The sequence below is a fragment of the Alligator mississippiensis genome, chromosome 1 (assembly GCF_030867095.1).
Source record: "Alligator mississippiensis isolate rAllMis1 chromosome 1, rAllMis1, whole genome shotgun sequence".
Lineage (NCBI taxonomy): Eukaryota > Metazoa > Chordata > Crocodylia > Alligatoridae > Alligator > Alligator mississippiensis.
Window position 1 is genome coordinate 351,955,573 of NC_081824.1, and position 23,558 is coordinate 351,979,130.

At 40.5% G+C, this 23,558-nt stretch overlaps 1 protein-coding gene across 8 annotated transcripts in view; it reads right to left on the minus strand.

Moving 5' to 3' along the window:
* Nucleotides 1–23,558, minus strand: part of MCF2L (MCF.2 cell line derived transforming sequence like) — a 178,591-nt gene that overhangs the window by 17,431 nt on the left and 137,602 nt on the right. For all 8 annotated transcript variants that reach the window (XM_059721059.1, XM_019484966.2, XM_014600419.3 and 5 more), the window contains 15 exons: nucleotides 22,700–22,824; nucleotides 20,524–20,638; nucleotides 19,831–19,950; nucleotides 19,311–19,502; nucleotides 18,870–19,061; nucleotides 17,841–18,000; nucleotides 17,386–17,456; nucleotides 16,886–16,962; nucleotides 15,799–15,865; nucleotides 11,842–11,957; nucleotides 7,779–7,848; nucleotides 5,130–5,222; nucleotides 4,922–5,014; nucleotides 1,817–1,942; nucleotides 159–380 (listed from right to left, as the gene is read on the minus strand). In XM_059721059.1, coding sequence (XP_059577042.1) covers nucleotides 159–380; nucleotides 1,817–1,942; nucleotides 4,922–5,014; nucleotides 5,130–5,222; nucleotides 7,779–7,848; nucleotides 11,842–11,957; nucleotides 15,799–15,865; nucleotides 16,886–16,962; nucleotides 17,386–17,456; nucleotides 17,841–18,000; nucleotides 18,870–19,061; nucleotides 19,311–19,502; nucleotides 19,831–19,950; nucleotides 20,524–20,638; nucleotides 22,700–22,824 — 1,839 coding nt within the window. The remainder of the gene's footprint in view (nucleotides 1–158; nucleotides 381–1,816; nucleotides 1,943–4,921; nucleotides 5,015–5,129; nucleotides 5,223–7,778; nucleotides 7,849–11,841; nucleotides 11,958–15,798; nucleotides 15,866–16,885; nucleotides 16,963–17,385; nucleotides 17,457–17,840; nucleotides 18,001–18,869; nucleotides 19,062–19,310; nucleotides 19,503–19,830; nucleotides 19,951–20,523; nucleotides 20,639–22,699; nucleotides 22,825–23,558) is intronic.

Here is a 23,558-nt window from a genome sequence, read left to right on the forward strand (position 1 = left end):
AATTTGCTAGTAATATACATATGGGCCATATGAGACTGCAAGTGAAGTTATAGTCATAACCTGTCATCAGTGGGTGAAAGTAATTTACTGTATTATTGATAACTTAATGTTAGTATTGTTTTATTTGGTTTGTTCTGAGATTGTTAAATATAGCTTACATTCAAGGAATGTTTATAACTGTAAGAAGGTGCCTTTTCATATCCCTCTCCATTTTCTTCTCGCTTTTTGCAGAACAACACTGCCTTCTCATGGAGGAACAGGTGTCGTTGCATTGGCTTGAATCGTGCCAAATCCTTCACCTTTGAGTGGCCCTTTTTGTGATCGGTCCATACACTGAAAGATCCCTGCATTAACAGCTTACCCAGTTCATTGAGGTTTCCCTAAAACAAAAAACCAATAAAGGGTAGTGATTTAGACTCTAAAGAGACACAAACAACCTGAACACTACAATTCTAATGCAAAGCTTTGCCTTTTCAAGAAGTGCTGTTTTTCCAAGCAACCTTTCACATTGGTGGATTTGACTGTGTAGCACTGCCAAAGGGGGGGGGGGGGGTCACTGTTTTTTAATTTTTTTTTATTAATGGTTACTTACAGAGCATACCTGCTGCATTGCCCATGAAGCCACTCACACACCTGCTGTCCTATGGTGTTAATAAGGAACAAGAGTGGCAATTAAGAAGAAGCAGGTAGTTGTATAGACAGACTAGAAAAGGGAAGGTGTGCCCAGAAATATTTGGAGTAATTCTCCTGGGAAACAGAAACCTCCAGTATAAATATCTTTAACAAAGAATTTCTATTTAAAATGGTATTAGAAAAAAATAGGTAATGAAAAAAATCAAGTTCAAAACGTACCCTTATACACAATTTATTTGGTTCATTAATTGTGCAAGTGACAAGACTTTACACAAAGCTACAGTATGTAAGATGGTCCAAAGCAAGGGTTGGCAACGTTTTTGGGCAGAGTGCTAAAGACACCTGCAACCTCGACTTGTAAGATGTTGGTGCGCCAGGGGCTGATGGCAGGGGTACCATGAAGGGCCTAATCCTTGTTGTGGCATCACAGCCCTGGTCCCTTCCCTGCTGTCTGCTCTGAGGTGCACATGCCAAGCAAAATGCCTTTGGGTGCCACTCTCTGACAATCATGCCAGGGGTTGCCTACCCCTGGTCCACAGTAATAGTAATAAGACAGAATCAGTCTGGGACAGCAGCATTGCTTCTTATTTAAAACATTACATTAATCCTTCTTAATAAAAACAAACTGCCAAATTGTACCTACTTTCACATTAACAAAAACACATGTAATATCTCATATGCAAGTATGACAACAAACACTGAAGAGAATTAGATTAGAAAACAATGTGGACTCGAGGTTATCCAGAAAACACACCACACTTTTCATCTAAACCTTTATTTCAATGGTTCAGCTACAATGAAAACATACAGGGTATTGCAATAGACTCAATGGAGCACTGCTTTTAAAAATGCTTATTTTCCTGTTCGTGATTTAAATTGTGGAATAAAGGAACTGCTGGTTTACTGTGCAGCTTAGGGGAGAGGGGGGGAGGAAAAAAAAAAAAATCAGGATCTACAAAGAGGACCTCTTACTCTTCAGTATTTACCAATATGGCTTTGTGAAAAATATAAGACATGAGTTTTCCCTTTAATCTTACTAGGGCGCACAGTTCAAGTATGTTAAAATGAAAATGTTGTAAAATGTCATTCACATCATTATATCCCATATCCCCCCTTTAAAAAAAACAACCCTGTAACTATTAAATAACAAAGCATTAGAAATAATAAAAAACCTACTGCTTACATCATAGCCAGTAATGGCAATCTGGTGCATGGAGTCATTGACTGCTTTGAGAATACCTAGTATAGAGGTTAACGCCTCCTGCAGATCTTCAGCACCTTCGCAGTTTTTACTGTATTTCAGCATTTCCTGTGGTAAACACATAATGGGACGCTCAGTTTTGGAAACAGCAAAATCTGTCTGGTCACCTGGGAAGCTTTCAGTTACAAATGCCATCTTGCCAGTTTTGAAAAGACCACAGGAAAAAAATTTCTAAAAAGCCATATGGAATGGCAGATTAAGTATACAGTAGGGACTTGGGGTTATGGTTCCCTGAGCAAGTTCCTCCGAGGTAAGCTAGAATATGAATTTATGGCATATTAGCTACTCTACTATATCTGCCCACGTGCAAGCTCTCACCCTGAAGTAAATACAAGGGAGCTTGCCCTACTTTCACTCTGGGGGTAAAACTACCTTGCATTTTCCTTGGGGGTAAGATCAAGTTTATTGGCAGTTACCTCAAAATAGAGAATGATGTGCTGTACCCTACCTAACAGTAACTCACTTACAGAGCTATACCTTTGGAAGACTTCACGTCCTACTCCTCTTGTTCTAATGACTGGCTTCAATCCACTCCCATAAAGAACGTACAGTATAAACATTAGTAAGTTAAAGTGTATAAGCACCAGGAAATTAAGTTTATAACTAGGGCCTGGTATAAGTTGCCATTTCATTTTTCAGGTGAAAATTATGAAATTAAAATGATTTTCACGAAAAATGTCATTTGCAATGAAATGCCATGATATGGCCACTATGGGTTGTTACAGCAAGTTCCTCAGCAACTGGCCATATTGTGGCATTTTTTGCAACAAAGTGGCTGCTGCAGGCTAGGGAAAGCATTCCCCATTCAGCAGCAAAAGCCTAGCAGCCCAGAAGCTGGGGGTGAGGGGGTAGAAAGAGGATCACAAAAGGTACAGGGGGAGGAGAGAGCTTGGGCATGGGTAGGGGAGGGGCATTTTGCTCCTCTGGGTGGAAAATGTGGGGTGTGGAGGGGTTGGGTACACCTGGGGGCTGCCTTGGCAGATGGCCCTCCCCTACCTGATGCCAGGGGTGTCTGCCAAGGCAGCCACCAGGCACCCCCAACCCCACCCCCTGGCCCAGTTTTCTCACCTGGAGGAACAAACAGCCCCTCCTCTACCCAATGCCAGAGCCTTCTGCCCGAGGGAGCCATCAGTTTCCAAGTCCAGGGAAAAGCCTCTGCTGCTGCAATTAAACCTGGCTCTAAACCTGCCCCCTCAGCCAACCAGGAGGTTGAGGGGGGTGCCACAATCTGGGCATGAAAATGATGGCCCCCACCATAAATCGGGTCACAATATTATTAAGCTGGGCCTGCTATTTCAGCCAGGCTCTACTTACAGGTTTAATCCTGCTAATATATATTATCACAACAGTGAAAGAAAGTTGTATGAATTTTTGCAATTTTTTCTTTTTGCTTCCTTGTTATGTTACTTTTCATTGTTTGAATTACAGAAACATTTAAGGCCCCAGAGATGGAGAGAAAGCTTATGTTAGAGGTACCTATCGTACGGAGTACCATCCAAATACGTAAGACTACATTCCTTCCTCAAAAGTTTATATTCTAAATTAAGATGATTTTCTCAATTGGATAGCCCTGATCCTGCAATCTGATCTGTACCAGCATACTTCTGAACTCACATGACATCCCACTGACTTCAGAAGGAGATCACATGGAAACTGGCACTCACCCATGCAGATTGGATTGCAGAAACTAAAGGACATTTCTGGAGAGATACAAAACCACTAGATGCTGTTTTCTCTTTTAATTATTTTAAGATAATGGGAATATTCATCCAATTCTATTCATTCAATTGCTGTAACCCCATTAATGTTAATGCAGTGCATCACAGGTATACTTGATTCACAGCAACTTTTAAATACTTGAACTATACATTTAAAAAAAAAAGAATTCTTAAATTCAATTTCTGTGTGTTAAGCAGTTCTTAGAACAAATAAGTTATATGCAAGGAAAATACAGTTTGAATATCTGCTAACGTGGAGTAATATATTCAGCTATTTATTCAATGCTCTTTGGCTATTTTTATAAGTGCTGTACTTTCAGGCTTTTTTTTTTTTTTTTTTTTTTTAAACTTTGATAGTGTTAGTGTTGTAGCAGCCATGACGGTCCAGAAATTATGCAAGAGGCAAGACCTAGAGGTGACCTATTAATCAGATCTATTACATCTTTTGCACATTTATATTGTAGCTTAAAAAAAGGCATGCATCTTTCTAAACACATACAGTGCAGTTAGCTAAAAAGCATTTCATTCAGGCAAAATAGTTCCTGGAGCCCTCACCCATCTTGGAGAGCTAAAGTAGCATTGGCTTGATTACCTACAGTGACATTTGCTAACTACATTCATGCTTGCAGGTGCCTGAAATGATTATGATTGTCAGCTAACACACAGTACTAACATCTGGTACTCCTTCCCAGGAAGTTTTCCTGGCAGCTGTTTTCCTAGTCCTCTTCTCTCACTCTACACAGAAAAAGCATAAAGGCAAAAGAATTGTTAAACAGGTATTATATAAAGCAACATCAGTTTATTTGTAGCTTTAAGAAGTAAGACAAGAGAACTGAAAAGGTGCTGGCAAGATAAGCTCTCCCTGGAGTTGTAAGTCTGTATGTATCCTTACTTCTGGCATTTTAGGGGCTTAATTCAGGTAGCATGGGACATGTGATTTACAATTTAAAATGCGATATAATTTTTTTTTTTTTTTAAAGAACTGCATCAATAAGCACACATTAATATCATTCTGCAACCCAGACAGACAAGATTCTTTGGGTGAATCTGATCTCTTTCATTAAAGCAACTAAAATATTTGGAAAAATTCTTCTTTGCAAGCTTTTGTGTACAAACATCCTTCTTTGGGCAGAGGGAACGCCCCCTCTGCCTGAAGAAGGGTGTTTGTACCCAAAAGCTTGCAAAGATGACATTTTCCAACTATTTTAGTTGGTTTAATAAAAGATATCAGATTCACCCAAAGAATCTTGTTTGCCTACATTCTTAGACCAACACGGCTACAACCAACATCTCATTCTGCAACCCATACCTTTAGCAGTAACTGATATTTGGTTATTCTTTGAACAGGCTTCAGTAAGTATGAATCCAAACTCAGCTTGTGATCAAGTTTCCTCTGACATTCCTATGATGAAAGTAGCATGTAATTAATACTTAATTAGAAACCTTTCAGCTACCAAGCTCACAAAAATATGTCAGTTTATTTCCTTAAAATATTTATTTTTGTAAAACAGGCATACCTGAAAAAATACTGAGTCTGAAAACTGCCTCCACAAACTTTCAGATCGGGGCTTATTTTGACAATATTTTTCATAAATCTGGAAATCTTCCATCTGAATTTGGTGAGAAAAAAGGCTTGTTAATTCAAGTGAGTGAAATCTTAGTTAAAAATCTGACAAATTTTTAAAGCCTGCATTTAAAACTATAAGAAAATCAGGATGAAGATTTTCTGAAGTTTTACTGTCAAAGTTTGATTGTTCAAAAATGTTGTCATTGTAATAGTCGGGTTGGGGTGATGTTGCCTTGATGGTCCAGGAAAAAAGCAAGAGGCAAAGATGTATGTGAGATATCTTTGATTGAACCAACTGTATAGTTAGAAATGATATAGACAAGCTTATGGGTATAAAATATCCTCTGTCTCACAAAGATCAGAGGATGGGTACTTCATACTCAGAAGCTGATCTATATCCCTCCTAACCACTTAATGGATATTCTTGTTTATTTGCACATTGCATTGTAGTATTGATAGAATAACTGCCCCCCCCATAATTCTTATTTCAATGCAACAGTAAAACATCTTATAAACATGTATATTTCACATTTACAAGTCTTCTAATCAGTAAAATGGAAAAAAAAATCTATACAGCATAATAGTCAATCACAAATCATAAAACTGGAAATAAAATAGCTGGATGCTCTTTTGGTGACAGATGCTAATGCCTGCAGCTGCGTTCAGGTCTAAGAGCCATTGATGACTTGTCCATGACAAACTTTTACTAACCCCTTACAGCCGAAGGACTAAAATCAAATGCTGCCCAAGTTTTATGCTGGTGTTCATGGTGGCAAATTTCACCTGCTAAATAAAAACATCACACATATACACGCTAGAGATTCATCACGGGTCACAAAACATGGGTTGTGAACATGATGGGGCATACTCAAGAATCTTATGCTAAATAAAGTTTACAATCATTTGTGCAGTAGTTGTCAGTTCTACACCTTGACTACAATTTTGCCTTCCTTGGCCACCCTTCCCATTTTCCCTGTTGACATAGCTCAGTTTCCTTCCTGCAAGCAACTAAAAAAATTAAGCTTTAACATTGGGAATAAGTCAGTTTTTATACAAGTATTACTTGTATATTGTTGTATATTATAAAGGCTGGGCATTATTTTTTAAAGAATAAATTAATACTTATGGAGGCCAATCCACTCATTTGGGAGCAATCTGCTTCATTTCACATTTATAATTGCAATAATTTCAGTATTAATTGCTCTACAGCCTTGAAAATGTTTACAGATGACACTTCACTGAGCATTTCAAGTCTTCAACGTGAGTTTAGTAAGTAGAGCAGCTAACTCGTCATTTTGTTTTGACTTCTCAATTGCAGTATTTTGCTTATATTTTAAAAAGGGGATTTGTCCTCATTTACATAAAATAAAGTATTCAAAAACTTGATATGCCTGATGAAGTATAACTGGTGAGAGAAGACAATGGATCAATTTTAATCTTGGCCTAGGTACAGGCATTCTAACAACAATGGACTTGTGCCTGTCGGTGGTAATTAATGCTGAATTCCATGACATTTGGGAATGACAAGTGACATAAAAGGGCCACAATGAATTGCTTTTGATTTCATCCAGCAATCCATGTTTATCCATTCAAACAGTGAATGGCAATTTAAATAGTCTAAACAAAAGTATTAGTTTATTACAATGACTGGAGGTTTTGACAAGATTATGTTGAGATGAGCACCTTAAAGCATTTAAAAAAAAAAGTTTACAAAACATGACTGAAGTCACCCAAGCATATTCATTTGATGTAACTGAGGACATATCTAAGGGTATGTACAAGCATTTGCTGCATTGGTTTAGGCAGTTAACTTGAAGCTGCCTAAACCTAAATTTGAAGCATTACTTGCAGGTGTTGGCTGCTGCTGGAAGCAGCACAAGCAGCCCAAGGTAAGTAACTTGGATTGGGAGGAAGGGCTGGCTGGTCTGGGGGGGAACAGGTGGGGGGATTCTGGGTTCAGTGGCACTAGTTGGAGGGGCTAAATATAGCCAGGTCAGGATTGCAGTGGGGAGAAGGCACAGAAGCTCACCCACATGCCTAGGGCGAGTGCCTGGACTCTCCCAGCTTCAGGGCTATGCTGTGAACACCCTGCCATCTACAGGCATTTGCTAGATTGGGTTAACCTTTTATTGATCTAAAGTTAATTCACCCTCCCGAGGTCAACTAGCTCAGGTCTGCCCCCCCCCCCCCCTTTTTTTTTTTTTTTTTAAAGCAATTTAAGCCCTGTGAACAACTGCATGACTGGGCATTTTGATTTAAATAGAATGGTTGTACATACCATCAGTGATTGTAATGGAGACATTCGTAAAACACTTTCTTTTTCAGTACACAGATAAAACAAAGATAATTCAGCAAACAAATTATTTTTCCCCAGACAGTTGCAAATAAGTTAATTAAAATGTCTTCCTTTTGGATTCCTTTGGTACTCTAACTAAAGGAAAGGGAACTGCAGACAACTGTTGACAAAAGATGTCCCACATCTTTTGTAATCAGAGTGCTAGCTATAATTCCACCTAATTCAAGCAGTTGCCATTACATAGTAAGACACTATGGACACTTAACAAAAAACATTCTGTTACAGTATATTTTTGATACATACCCTTTCCAGAAAACATCTTCCTACCAGCTCAGGGTATTCTATGTAATTTTCCAGTTCTCTCACAAATATTCTACAAAAGATTTTAGGATACCATATGATAAAATAGCCTACATGAATATAGTGGTTTGGTGTTCATGTACTTTGCATTCATTTTCTAGACTTTAGGAACAATACACTTTATAAACATGTAAAAATAATCATGCAAATTTGTTATGTAAAAAGCAACATATTTCTACTAAGCCATTTGCATTAACTTAAAATGCATTTTTCTGGTGGATGTATCACTATTACAAAATCTCAAAGAAGTTAGGAAAAATAAATCTTTAGGTTTATCTACATTTTGTACATTGGGCAATATTTTGTATGAAGCTATTTGTACTATATGGCCAATGCAGGCCTATTTTTTTGTTGTTTGTGTGGATCTTTTGTCCAAAAAGAAAAAAAAAATATTTAAAGAAATATGTTTTTTAAAAGGATTTGTAGAACTACATAAGATGTGAGGTGGGCTCAAGGGCATTACATTCAAAATATATTTTAATTTAAAAAAAATTAGTCACTTAAAAGTTGATAATGGTCCTTTAAAAGTTTTGAGCCAAATCCTGCTGTCTAGTTGTATCCAAATAATGAATACAACTGCTTATTGTGCCTAACATTTTGAAATTATATTTCTATTTTTCCTTTTAAGGCTTACACTGTTAAGCTCCAAATCTGGTTAGAAGCGTCTGCCAAACAGTTGGCACCACTTCAAACTTCTGGGAGAGGATAATTTACCTGAGTGTAGTAAAAATCAGCAGGCTCTGACACAGAATATGGCATATAAGAATACTAAAACATGGGATAAGATGGTTATAGCAGGTGATACAAATTCTGGTTTTCCTTTCTATCTGAAGTTAGGGAAAGATTTTAAAATGTAGGGAGATGTCCAACTTCCTTTAAAGAAAAATCTTGCTCTTTTCTTCTTTCCTATTAGTAAGGCATTATTGTAGCTCCACTTTTGGGGCTGGACAGTCAATAAGGGATGTCCCTGACAACCTCTGGACACTGGCAATTGAGAGGCATGCAGGGATTCCTGCCAGTGCCTCTGTGGCTAAGTACAGACATTCAAAAAGCCCAAGCCTGAATTGATTCAATCTTTGCAGGTTAGTCTAAACTGTGTAGATTGAATTTACAAGCAAGTGAATAAACATTCACTTTTGATTCTGGAAATACAGCCATGTGCCTCTAGTGGCAGGCTAGAAGCTGGTGGGCACTAGAGTGAGTCCTCTCTTCCCTTTGGCAGTGGCTGGAAGGGGAAGTGCAGCCAGGCCCCAGCAGGCTGAATATAATTGGGGAGGGGTTATAACCCCCACCCTGGCCTGCAGGGACTCCAGGCAGGGCATGCCTGGAGGGGGAAGCAGCCCTTGCCAGGCTTGTCCCCAAGCCGTGGGGGGTATGGCCAATTGGCAGCCCAGGCAGTGCCTCAGGTGGAGGGTGGTGAGAGAGTGGGATTAAACTCACCTGCCTCCCTTCTCCCACTTTCACAAGACCCCAGCCAGGGGTCTACCCAGCTTTTACTCCCTGGTTGTGGCTCAGCACCCCCTGGCACTCCCAGAACCCCCCTCCCAGTCAGGGGGTGATCCCACTATGCCTTCCCAGACTCCAGGGCAGGGGTTTCATTTGGGGCAGCCCAGGAACACAGGCCAAATCAGCGAGAGGGAGGGGAGAGGGAGAGCAAAACTGGCCTTAAGCGCAGGTGGGGACACTCACAGAGAAGAGCACTGAGGGATCGCGGCAGTGGTGGCAGCTCCACCCTGGATGTGAGCCCCATTGAGTACAGGGACCCCAGGCTGGAGGGCAGGGAAGGGGATCCTACCTGCCCTGCTTGGTGGTGATCATCTTGGTCTGGTGCTGATGGAACTTGAGCCAGAGTGGCCAGTTGCAGAGGAAGATCTGGGCATGGAGCTCCATGGCTGAGCTAGCCATGCCGAGGGCACCCAACCCGCTGCTGGCACTGGCCACCAGGGGGTCTGCCATGACTGTACTGGTAGGCACCACCTGCAATGCCAAACTGGCCGGCTGGCAGGTGGACAGATGGTGGTGGCAGCAGGGAAGATACCTGGGTGCAGCAGAGAGCCACAGGGATAGTGCTGTGCGCTGGGCACCTGGTACACAGGGCCATGCTGTACCAGGTGTTGGCTCTGAGCAGGCGAAGAGTGAGCAGGGCATACCCAGCTCAGCACCCGGTGGCCCAGGGGATGGTAGATAGTAGCACTTGGGGATGAGGCCATCCAGCAAGTACTGTGCAGTGGCAGCAGGCTTGGCCAGCTCCTCCTCACTGCCCAGGGAGGCCTTGTGTCCATCTGCCTTAGAGCCCATGAAGGAGCTTGGTGTTTGGTTTGGCTCAGCCTCCAGCATTGAGCCACCTGGCTTCTTGGTGCCCTTGTCCAGGTGCTGCTGGGGTGAGCCCATGCCATACGTGCCACTGCAGAGGCCAGGGGTGAATCCGGGCACTGCCCAGCTGCATGCTCGGCTCAGCTCTGCCCTGCCCCAGGCTAGCGCAAACACACACTCAAGCCCCTTCCCTACCCCCCGCCCCTCCCTCCAGCAGCCTGGGTCCCTCTGCTTGGCAGAGCTCACATCCAGGATGGAGCTGCTGCTGCCACAATCCCTCCGTGCTCTGTTCTGCATGGTACTCACCACATAGCTTCAGCCCTGAGTGCTACTACCTGCCATCCCCCCAGGTGCTGAGCTAGGCACACCCTGCTTGCTCTTCCCCTACCTGGTGGCAGCAGCATCACAGCATGGCCCCATGTACCAGGCACCCTGCAGCTCCATTCTGCCCCCAGGTAGCTTCCCCACTGCTGCTGCTGCCTGCCTAGCAACCAGCTGCAGTTTGGTGGCGTGGGCCAGCGCAGGCGGCACCTACCCGGTGGCCAACCTCTACAGGCCTGGCACCCTCAGAGTGGCTGGCTCTGCCATGAGGCTCCATGCCCAGGTCTTCCTCTGAAACCAGCTGCTCTGGTGGCTCAAGTTCCACTGGCACCAGACTGAAATGATCATCACCAAGCAGGGCAGGGATGAGCCCCTTTTCCAAAAGCCTGGGTCCCTCTGCACAGCAGGGTACACATCCAGGATGGAGCTGCTACCATTGCAATCCCTCTGTGCATGCTCCCACCTGGGTTTGTGGCCAGTTTTGCTCCCCTCCCTCCCTCTGCTTGACCTGGCCTTTGCTTCTTGGCTACCCCGAGTGAAACCAGTGCCCCAGTAGCTGGGACGGTGCAGCAGGATTGCCTCCTGGCCAGGAGGGTGGTTCTGGGGTTCCCAGGCTGTACTGAGCCACAAGCAGGGGAGAAAAGCTGGGCAGACCCTAGCGGGGGTCCCATGCTGGTGGGAGAGGGGAGGTGGGGGGTTTAATCCCCCTCTGCCTGAGCCTGCTGTCCCCTGTGCCCTCCACTCCAGCAGGAAAAATTCTGGCAGGAGCTGCTCTCCCCTTCACCAGATGGATGGGCTGTGTCCCCAGCTGGGTTTCCCACCCCTCTCCCCTTGTCATCTAGCCCTCACTGCTCCGGCTAAAGGGCAGAAAGGTGGGGCCAACCCTTCCCTGCTTGAGCAGACAGCACAGCCCAGCCCAGGACTGCAAAGCATCCCGTGATGCTGGGGGAATGTGATTTAACTTGAGCCAGGAAGGGACATGAGACAAGTTCCATGAACCAGTTTGATCTAAATTAGTTAAGTCTGATACTGCATTCAACCAGGTTTATCTTAAACTAGTTTCAGACATTTTGAAACTGGTTTACATGCACTGGACTTTTGGTTCTGTTACAGGTTTAAACTAGTTTCTGATCACTTAAACCGGTTTATGTTCAACTTCTGTCCCTAGCCTGTATGTTTTCACAGACATTTTGAAGTGCTGCAGGGGAGAGGGTGGGGTTACACATGGAGCTTAAATTGGAACACACTGGGATTCAGAGTGATCCAAATGTATGTCTGTCCATGGTATTAAAGTTTTTCATAAGCAGTTTAAAACATTCAACCTTGCCCACCAGCACACTGCTTTTTTTTTAATTGAACATGATTGCCTAACCTGTTGTGAAAGTGATAAATTTCCTCCATGTTCCCAAACAAAATATCCTTCTTATTTTGCAGCCCTGGTGACATGAGATGCGTCATTAAGGGGTTGTCCATCTCAGCAGCATACCCCTATGACACATGAAAAAGGAAGATTAAGTAGCTTAATTTAGTTCCAACACCTATGTCCCTTACAAAAGTCAACCTATTAGCTGCTTATAAACAGCAAAGCAAGATTTCAAAATAAAAGATAAAATAGTCAACCTTAAAAGCACTTCTCTTTTTACTACCACTTAAGTAAAATCTAAGCAGGATGCATATACCCATTTAAAGAGAAAATTTTAAAAAAATACTGAATGCTGTAGAAAAATAAGCAAGCAGCAGTTTATAGAATCCCAATATCCAGGCTAATGTTAATATAATTCCTGCCTTATTTAATTCAGAGAATTTGTGATTTAAAAATGTTTGTACATTTAAGCTCTAAGTTTCAAAGCTAAAATTCCAGGTTATACTCTGAAAGGTAAGTTATAGTACCAATTCATCTCTGAACACTAACCTACAGCTATATACTACTGCAGGCAATAAAAGTCATGCTGAAGAGCCCATTTTCAGCATGTAGCACATACACAATAGTTTGAGCGCATCAGATTCAGATATTCCCAATTAGGCATACTGGGACAGATTCTCTGGCCAGTGAACATGGCATAAATCAGGAAGGGAGAATTTATATAAGGGGTTTAGATCACTATGACTTGTCACTAGTCCTGGGAACACTGGACAGTATCCCAGCATAGTGATTTCCAGATAGATTATATATAGAAAAACCAAGGCTTTTTGTACCAAGAACTCATCAAAACTTGTAGTTTTAAGGATAAACTATTGAAAATGTCTGCTCCTCAGACCCTAACAGGAAAAGGAGTAAGGCAGCTCTGAATTCATCTTGCTGCAAATACCTACTCTAAGAGACATCCCTCAGGTAAATATATCCATCTGAATGTATTCATTTAATAGTAAAAAATTATCCGATTTCAGGCTCATTTGAAGACTAGAGGATTCATAAAAGGAGCTTATCCATACATTCTTGGAAATGGTGGTAAAGTACCCAGATTTGCCCCAGGAGATTAAACACGTATATCCTCACATGCCTTCCCCTATGGCTTTCATACCCTGGACTTGATTTTCATCCTAAGTGTCAAGATTGAGGACATTCCAAACTGCTATTTTGGACAGAATGCATTTAGGCAGTAGTCAGAGACCTTCCAGGTCCAAGGCAACAAGATTAACATTCCCAATTCCTTTGCAAGAAATTCAGACTCCAAAAAAAATGCCACAGCCCATTTACTAACAGCAGTGCTCCACCTACAGGATGAAGAGTAAATAATCTGGTGGACCATCATCATCGTACACTAGTCCCAATCATTAACACTGACTCCAGATAGCCTCTGTCCCCCCACCACACACACACAACATGCATGGGTCTCCTTGGTTTTATAACACCTGGCACTGGATGAAGAGAGAGAACAGATACTCAAGCACTAGTAGTAGAAAGATAATGGCTGCCAGAGACAGGAGGAAACAAAGAATGCATCAAAGCCTATGCTGATAATGCATTCCATTGCCAAGAAGACCTTTCCAATAAGCTTCTGTTGAAGCTGACCAATCCCTTTCCTCTGGAATAAAATGCTTCATCAAGCCTGAGTGCCTATAAGACACATTAGAGCCATGGACCAAGCACCACAAAGAACTAATCATTCCATTTTGTAGAGGTCTTGTATATTTGGGATGCTCACTTAAAAACAGCAGCCCCAATAAGTTCTGGGCACCATAATGGAGTTACATTTGAAGTAGGGACATGCCAAATGCATGGCAGAAGTAGAATGTATGGTGGTTCCTTTAATCTTGTATGTTCCCGCATGTGCACCTTGCCCCCTGCTCCCCCCTTCCCTCCCCTCCCGGCCACAGAAGTCCCTGCCACTTCCTCCTGATCAGCAGGGAAGCTAAAACCATGCTTTTAAACATGGTGCCATTTTTGCCTCCCTGCCAGTCAGAAACAAACAGCAGGGCCATCTGGGGCCCCTCAGCCAATAAGTGATGGGAGCCAAAAAAGGCATTATGTTTAAAACCACAGTTTTCACCTCCTCACTGATCAGGAGCAAGCTGCAAGTGGGGTGCCTTCACCAATGAGAGAGAGAGAAAGAAAGAGTCGGGGGGGGGGGTGTATGGGAAACTGCAGGATTAAAGGAGCCACAGTGCACCCCACTTCTGCCATGAATTTGATAGGTCCCTAATTTCAAGACTTCTAAATTTGATCTGTGCCTTTTCTTGCTTACGTAGGGAGGTTGTGAACACAGCCAGTATTCCTACTGCTTGAAACAGCCAATACATCATTCAGAGAAGGACTCTTTTCCCTTTTAAATAGGCAATAGTGCAGCCAACCAACAAAGAAATGCACCTTCAATATTAATCAGTGTAAAACTACTCATAAATCAAGCCTTCCTCTCCATTTCAAAGCAATCTCACCAAGGTAGACAAAGACTAAAATTGAGATAATCAAATTTAAGTTACTACTTCAAAGAAAGCACAGGCTGGATTTGGTCTGGGAAATAGGACTGAAACTACTTTAGTGGTACAGATGGATGATCTGATATAAAGCAGATCAGTCCTCATCTGCCTGGACCTCTTCATAGCATTTGACACTGTTGATGAAGAGACATCTGTTTCCTGAAGGACTTGGGCCAGGGATTCAGGACAATTAATTAGAATGATACAAGTCCTTCTTGAAGAGGTACACCCAGAAAAAGAAGCAAAAGGTTCTGCTCTCCACCTCCAAACCTCCTTTTAATAGGTTCAGTCTTCCTTCTGGCTCTTTTTAAACACAGGCATTAGATGAAGCGATCAAGTGGTGTGAACTTGATTTTCAACATTATGCTGATGACAAAGGAAGAATTTATTTTAAAATAGATTGGAGAATAAATATCACTAATAATGAACTCATCTGGATATTCCGTGATATGATAGCCAACAGGTTTCTCCACCAAACACACACTGAATTGAGAAGATGGAAGGCCCCCCCCCCCCCCTTCTTTTTTTTTTTTTGGAACAGTAAGGATATCACTTGAGCTGGTCACAAAAATACTCTTGGATCATGCATAACCATGAGCTGATTCAGTTCTCATTAAAATGGAAGGATAAACAAGAATAGGTCTGTAATTCAGACTTAACATTTTAAAAGAGCAACATTTAAGAAATTAAGGAAAATAATTCATGAAGGACTCAAATGAAGTGCTCAAAGGCTTGAGCAGAAAAGATATTTTCTTTAAAGAAAATGTCTTTAAATGAAAAGTAAACACACACTATCTGGAGATTTTATCTGGAAAAATCCAGAAGAAAGAGCTACAGTGGTAACTGGATTAATAACAACCTCAAAAGTGATTTTAACAAAAAGGAGAAAGCCCAAAAGGAGAAAAGAACTGATCAGCAATGAAATCTAAGTTTTAACTATCATAAAGTATAGAAACAAAATGAAAATTGCAGAATGTCAGACTAAGTTAGACCTTGCAAAAGGTACTAAAAACAAGTAGCACAGCTTTTCAGCCATTTGGATTAAAAAAGGAGGAGTGGGAGTGAAGAAAAAAGATGAGGAGTTGAAGGTCCAAATGCTGCAAAGATGATGTAGAGATTAAAAAATTCAGGTGAGACCCAAGAACTAAATGAACATTTCACCTGGGTTTTCAGTAGACATCTGAAGCCTTGATGGAAATTTGAGAGGGTTAATGGGGATGAGGGTCTAGAAATGGAAATAACAAACTCAGCTAGCAGCAAAAAAACTGAGCAAAAGCAGGGAGGAGGAAAGAAAAAAAACCCTATACACATGCCATCAGTGGTCAGATTGTTTAATGCAAAACTGGTAGGTGTCAAGATACCCTAGTGTTGAATAAAAACCTATTAGATGTATAAATAGTAATACACTTACCTCAAGAACACATAGAAGCTCATCCACATATGCTCGTTCTGTTTCAATAAGTTCATTAATTACATGACTGCAAACAAAAATCAAAATCAAGGAGAACTGGTTTATTTCCTTAGACTAATAAAACAAAGTGATAACTCTGAACCCTACATAATTTCCATCAAAATTATACATAATCTAGCATTTAAATATATATTTTATGGTAAAAATTTTGGCCTGAGATGGAAAGGCAGGGGTAGCTATATTATTTGGACACAATTCAAATATTGCAAGTACTGTCACAAACTGAGTCTTTGGATTATTATTTTTTTTTTAATCCCAACCCATTCTAAATCTGGGTTAAATTGTGTCTGGAAATACTACAGGAGCTGGAATTAGACAAACTGCATGTGCCATGAAATACAGATTTTTATTGTTGGTCAAATTGTACTCAAATCATCTTAGATTTAAAGATTTTATGGCATATGAAAAAATGAATGTCTTCCTGCCTGTATTCATTAGATTTTTTCCCAAAATAAGCAAGTAAGCAATGTATTTTATGATTTTGAATGACTTCGTTGCATGTTCATGCAACTAAGTGTTGGACTAAATGCCAACACTTAGTTTAGCAATAGTATAGCTTTTTTGGAATAGGTGAGGTAGGACACTTGACTCTGCAAGCTCTTCTGTAACAATTCTAGATTTGTATCAAGCTAATTTTGTAACATAATGGGCCTGATGTGGCAGACAGAAGTAATGAATTCAAATAAAAGCTTAAAAAGCCTCATGTCAGAAATATGAAGACGGTTTATTATTGGTTTATTTAAGACTTGAATAACTATCTGAAACAAAATTGTACATTAATGTACTTATAATGGAACATCAGCCTAAATGAAGTGAAGCTAAAGTATATGGTACAAGCAAAAAAAAAAAGAAAAAATCACAAACTTGAAGACTAAAAAGGGGGAAAAATCTTCCATTGTATATGACAGAATACAACTAATTTATTTCCAGAAACTCATGAAACTTCAGATTCTTATCTGACCCTTAACCAAACATAGTAGTAGATTGTGTTCAACCCAAATATAGTTTTTAGCTAAGCTGTACCCACCTCCGTAAAACAGCTAGGTTTTCTTCATCATCCATCACTGATCCGCTTCGGCTTTGTTGCATTTCACTCATTTCACTCTGGAACAAAAAATGAAAAAAAAAAAAAAAGTGTTGGAGGAAAAAAACAGGAAGATGTACACACACTGATACTATAACTAGTTTCATACACAAGCTCAACTGAGATTCTGCTAAAAATGAAGGAAACGTAGGAGGCAAATTCAAAAGCAACTGAACAAAAGGTTATACAAAGGTCTTGGGGGGACATCGCGTAAATAGATATTGGGGCCAGACAACAGCTTGAAAAAGCTGCAGTCTAGTCCTTCTTCTCAGAGGAAAGACATTGGGGCAATGGCATGACCCTGAAGGACATAAAACTGTTTAACCAAGACTCTGGTTAGCCTCAATCAAAAAACATTTTGGTATATCCAAACCCCCAAAAATAGGGTAGCTTCAGACAGTCAGATGACAAGAAGGACATGAAGTAATCGAAAACAAAATTACTTTTGTTCTTCGGTAGTTCCTTCTCGGAATCATATTACTTTCTGGGCTGGTTACATAGTCTCTTCGAAGACCTAGTATAGATGACAGAATCAACATCTGTAAAAACTGAAATAGATTTAAAACAGATTATTTGTTCAGCCACCGATGAAAGCTTGAGTTCTTTTCAAGTTCATCTGCATAAGGTAGGACACTGATTTCAGGGATACAGTATTACAGCTGTTGTATCTTGAAGAGGCTTGTGATGTTGCAACGGCTCTTTATGATGTACAACAATTTACATATAGAACTATTTATGGTAAACAGGTAACAGTCTTAAATACTGTCCTTGCGAAGGTCTCATGGCTAGCTTTGTGCCTATTGTGTCACTGGGAAGTTCTTACTCATACTTTCTCTTGAGATGACAATTCCTGGAAACCTTGGGTTTCCAGAAGGACTTTTTCACAACAGGTACTTACCTGGAGAGGTACAAGGTGATTTTACAAAGGCCTCAGGTCTAGGTGCCACTGGCTGAACTGGACGGGTCTGTTTAGCTGCCAGTTTCTTAAGGCTCACTTGTCTCTTTCGAAACATTTCTTCCATGCTCTCCTGCTTCTGGAAAACTTTCTGCACATGCTCCTGTAACAGTAGCATAACACTGTCATCATAGTTAGGAACATAATCACAACCTATGCTGCCATATGCCATTAGCATACATCACTTATTAAAATATTTTACCTATGACAACAATGTGCTCTAGTTCTGTGAGGAAGAGGAAAAGAAAATAAAGAAAAATAATTATTGGGACTTTGGCCACTAAATGCCCAAGTCACTTTTAATGGGTTTGGGTTCATACACCAAAAAAAGTTAGAGTGAAATTTTCACAAAGCTTCTAACTTAAATGACATCAAATAAAGCAGCCATAAATGGTAAGTCACACATGGAAGTAACGTTTGACATAGAATACCCCACCCCCAAACTGATATAAATAATCAAATTCTTGCCGAATCAGTGCAACAAAGCAAGAACTTGTTTGAGAACTTTTTTTCACAGCTATCTGGGATGGGAGTGGGGTGATGACCCAACAGGGGCTATATTTGTCTTGCATCTCCCAAGCCCCAGCAGCTGCTGTGATGTTCAGGGTACCCTTAAAAAGAGATAGAGTTGATAAGCATCCTTTATAAAAGCTGCTCTGGGAAGTGATGACAATTGCACCACAGGATTTTTTAAAAATGTACAGACTACTCTTTTCCCCACAAGAAAATAAAATTAAAAGCAGTGCTGAGGCCACAAAAGCAATGACAGACTTGAACTGTAGTTCTTATCTGCTACCAGTACAGCCAACAGATAGTGTAGCTGACATTAGTGAGTAGAATGGATAAGGAGTTGAAAGAGCCTCAAAAATTGCTGCCTTAGGAGGACAGTGATGTAGCTTATCATTAATGCTGGTCCTGCCGGAAAGCAATCCTAAAGTTAACAAAATGCACGTGTATAGACACCAAGAGTACCATTAAATCCTGGTTAAGGATGGTTTCATATTCTTTGCATATTTTATTCAGTTCTTCAATTCTGTTGTCAGCACCAGTGTCCAGGAATTTCTCAATCTCCCGTAAAGCTGATTCTGCACCATCCTGGGACTGGCATTTGTCCACAGGCTGTGAAGCCAGCAAGTAGATTCCTTCATCACACCACTTCATAGACTGGAAACAAAAGGACACAGAAAGAGTGGACATTGGTGTATAACTTTATATGCTATTCAGCTATGAAAAGGGGAAGAAAAAGAATCATATTTCTGATGGTTTCCCTATCTATTAAGCAAGTGTCTGATTCAGGCCAGAAATAGTATTTCTTTACTGAATCACTATGTACATTATAAAAGGGAGCACCACATATTTACAGTGTCATTGGCAAGAGATATGGAATTCAGAGCTTTTACATATTAAATTTACCTTTTCTAATAGGCTATGTAGTTCCAGAGATTTGTTGAGTAGATTTTTCCTCTTGTCTGTCTCTGTAGTAAATGCATCACAGAGATGCTGGAGTTCATTGCACTTTGGAAGAATGGAGTCCACAGCATAATGCTCGTTTTGAATAAACTGGTCTCCTTCAGAGACAAGCACTCTGGCTTTTTCTACAGTTTCCTAAGAAAGCAAAACCTTTTTAAATACTGGATTAACATACATCTATAATATAGGACTGGCATTTTTTAAACATCTCAAGTAGAATACATAAATGTGGTTTTATTATGGAAAATTACATTTATATGTTATACGCATCATTTTATGCCATTATCAAATGGTTAACTGATGCACTGCCTGATAAATCAAAGTGTTTTCTTATCTTTCTGCCCAGTTCAGGGTTTAGATTTTGCCCCATAAAATATATGCATCAACTAACCATGTTTACATTTTGTTTCCAAAAGGGAACACAGGCAGGCTAAGAACCATGGAGAAATTACAAAGCTCTTACATGTGATTTTTCTTCAAAGCTAGCAAGGTCCTTCAGGATGTGCTCCACATGTGAGCAACTGTTTCCCACATCTGTGAAAGCAGATAGCCTCTCGGACACAATATCTAAAGCTGCTCTGACCTGAAATTAGAAAGAACAATGCATCAGAAAGGGTTACTTCATCTACCTCAAAACTACTATTGAAAGCCATCACTTGGATGATGGATACCCTTATTTTCAGTAGCAGTGATTTGCTCACATTAAAAAAGGATTGCAAAAGACAATTGCAACTTTGTGAAGCTAACTTTAATCATAACTCAAGGTGCAAACAAATACATCATTGTTATTATAAAAATAAAAACTAAGGCAATCCTATTACTTGATACTTGCAAATGGAGCAAATTCAACAAGGACAGTGGAAAACATTTTTAGGAACTCTGCCTTTACCAGAGCAAAGACAACTGGACAGATATGAGAGATGTCCTTACTAAGCTGAGTAATTGGGAATGCCAGTGGTAAAAGTGAATGATGTTTTCAAATACTGACAATACAGAGAACCTGGGTGCAGATTCTGATGTAATTTAAACGTAAAAATAAGTCAAAGGCTCTTTTGAGCCTAATGGCCAATTTGGCTAGTGTAATTAAGGCATACCAATTTCTGCAGCCAGCCAATGACATAAAGGCAATATTAGAATAGCACCAGGAAACTCTCACCTCTCTAAAATTCTGTTCAAAATGACGAAGTTGAAGACACTGCTCAAGTTTTTGCTGATGTTTAGCCCAAAATTCATCAAAGGCCATCTCAGTTTCATTTAACTGAGCCAGAAGCCTACAACAGAAAGTGCCACATCAGATATATGGATCAAGAGACATTATCTTTGAATGGAAAGTTCATAGCCTCCTTTAAAGTAACCATTTTTCAAAGTATTAAAATGGTCTGTTAGCAGTATAGTTTCTACACCTGTGGAATTTCCTCTCCTTTTTAGTATGCAGAAAATGGGGGTTTTTTTTGTTTTGTTTTTTTAATGATAATGATGTAAAACAGGAATAACCTTGAACATTAGCACTGACAGCTATGGCTAGAGTTAGTGCTCACACACACTAGTTCCAATTTAAGATATATAGATTCTTCTCTCAAGCCAAAAAGTTCCAACCTGCAGCTTTCTGCTATAGCCAAGTATGCAGTAGTGTAATAAAATCCCCACCTTCTTTCTTTTGCAGATTTCAGTCATCTTTGAACTCGAGTTCTGAGACTATTTTACTTCTCTCTCACTTCCCTACCTACATAAGCACCAATACTATATCCAAACACACACCACTGTACACCACAGTATCGGAGAATCTCCTTACAATGTAATGATATTTATGATATTTTGCAACTTGGGTCAGAGGAACACTCTCTTCACCTTTCAATGTAAAAATTAACCCAGAATTTTGGAATGAAAAACACCACACAAACATTTAGGAGTTGAATTCAAAACAAAAATAAGATTAATGCAGAAGAGGGACTTGTATGAACCCTAAAATCCACTCTGGCTTTTCAGTCATTATAGCTATTTGAGAAATTTTTAAGCAGAAACAAGAAGCAAATGGCTTGCAAATAGTCAATACCTATATTAGTGAAAATGAAGTTTCTCCCAAACTCTGCTCATTGAAATAGATGGCTCTTCTGAATAAAAACTGTACTAACAATATTGGAGCTAAAGCAAATACAAACACAGATGACAAAAGGGAGAAGAGGAAAAACCTTAATATCTATTACTTATTTCTGTGTTCATGTAACTGGCACCTAGCAATCTCTAAGTAGTGTTTCAGCATATGCAAAAAGGCCAACATCTACACTGATAAAAATGTAAGCAGTACTACAGACTCTTCCTGACCCCTGCATAAGGGAAAAAATAAACCTCCCTACCTTAAACACCCACTACCAGGAAAGGGCCTGCATAAGATTAGCTAATGTGGTATCTCAAGCACTTGCTCTCATAAGTCCTAAAGTAGAGAGCCTTCCCTTGAAATTATTTTTACTCCCAGACAATTAGAAACTGGTTTCAACTGTCAGATCTGAGCACAAGGACAGAGATGATTTCTGAACCAGTTAAGGCTTAAAACTTCAGGTGCTTTGAAATCAAAACTCAATACCCTGAGTTGTAAATCAGAGGATGCAAGAGAACAGAGCTAGTTCTCTGCTCTACTTCACACATTTTTACAAGAACAATCATCCTGTTTCATTCTGCCTTTGCTCAAGTTTCTCAGTTATCTTCTAGCTTATCCCAAGCAGAGCATGTTACAATACTCCAAATCTGAAGGTGCCAAGGAAGTCAACTTCAAGAAATTTGCATCTGGCAGGAACGATGACAATTTCCTACCAGATGAAAGAAAAAGAAAAAAAAGAAAAAACATTCTCTATTTCTGCCACTCCATGGAGGTATAGAAACTACTGGTGATTTAACTGGTCTCCTAGGTTCATAGCAATAAAGGTTAACAAGTTCACTCAAAAGAAGAGATTGATACCATTTCTCTCTTCTCTCCAAAACACTCTCTCTGCCTTATTCAAGTTGAATGCCAGTCAGCCACTGTAGCAATCTTCTCTTTCGCTACCTAGAGCTGTCCAAATCCAAGTCAGATGAACCAGACCTTGAGTGAGTGCCATAGATCTATTTTTGACATTGAAACAAATTTTCGTTCCTAGGATGACTGAACAGCACAAAAGATACAATTCTGAGGCCTACAACAGGGCCCTTGCAGCAGAAGGGCAATTGCCTGAACAGCACTGTCTGTTTATGATGACAAGCCTTTTTTCTGTTACCTGCCCAAGTTAAACACTAGAAGATAAAAAGGAAAGAAATTCACAGAAGAATGGAATGAGTGGCAGGAATTGGTTTAATCTCACCTTTCCACTGTGGTTTGATTGTCAAGCTGATCTTGGTTCAGTTGGTAGTCAGGGTTTTCAGTCATTGGCTCTGTGATACTTGCAAGGATATTGTGTCCCTGTTCTATTGCTAACCTCAAGTCTTCCTGCAGAAGATAAAACACTCCCATAAAATATATCAGAGCAAATCACAGAATTCACAAGAAACCTTGTAACAATACAATGTTCTTTACAGAAAGATTAGTGAGAATCATTTAGTAAAGTAATATGATTAATAGCAATGCTTTAAAGCAGGGGTATCACACTCATTCCACTCCCTGGGCAGATTTGGACTGTGGGGCTCTTCACATTATAGATTTGAGTATGGCAGTAGCTGAGCATGCATTGGCATCCATGGGGGTTAATATAATCTTCGCGCACCCCAATGCCCACATGCGCCCGTCCAAAGGAGCTCAGTATCCCAGATTTTGGTGGTAAATCTATCCCTACCCACCATGCCCCCCGAAATCCTAGCTTTTTTTTACCAGCCCCACATGGCTGAGAGCCACAACTGGGCTATGTGGTTGACACCCCTGGTTTAAAGCAAATAAAGCTACAGGACTTGAAATATTTACACAGTTTTAGTGTATTTGCACATACAAATACCATAAATATCACTGCTACGTTTTGTTTATATTTCATAGACATTAGGGCTGGAAGGGACCTCGGAAGATCATCGAGTCCAGCCCCCCGCCCAAAGGGCAGGAAGTCAGCTGGGGTCATAGGATCCCAGCAAGATAAGCATCCAGTTTCATCTTGAAGGTGTTCAATGAAGGCGCTTGAACGACCTCCAGTGGCAGGCTGTTCCAGACCTTGGGGGCTCGGACAGTAAAGAAATTCT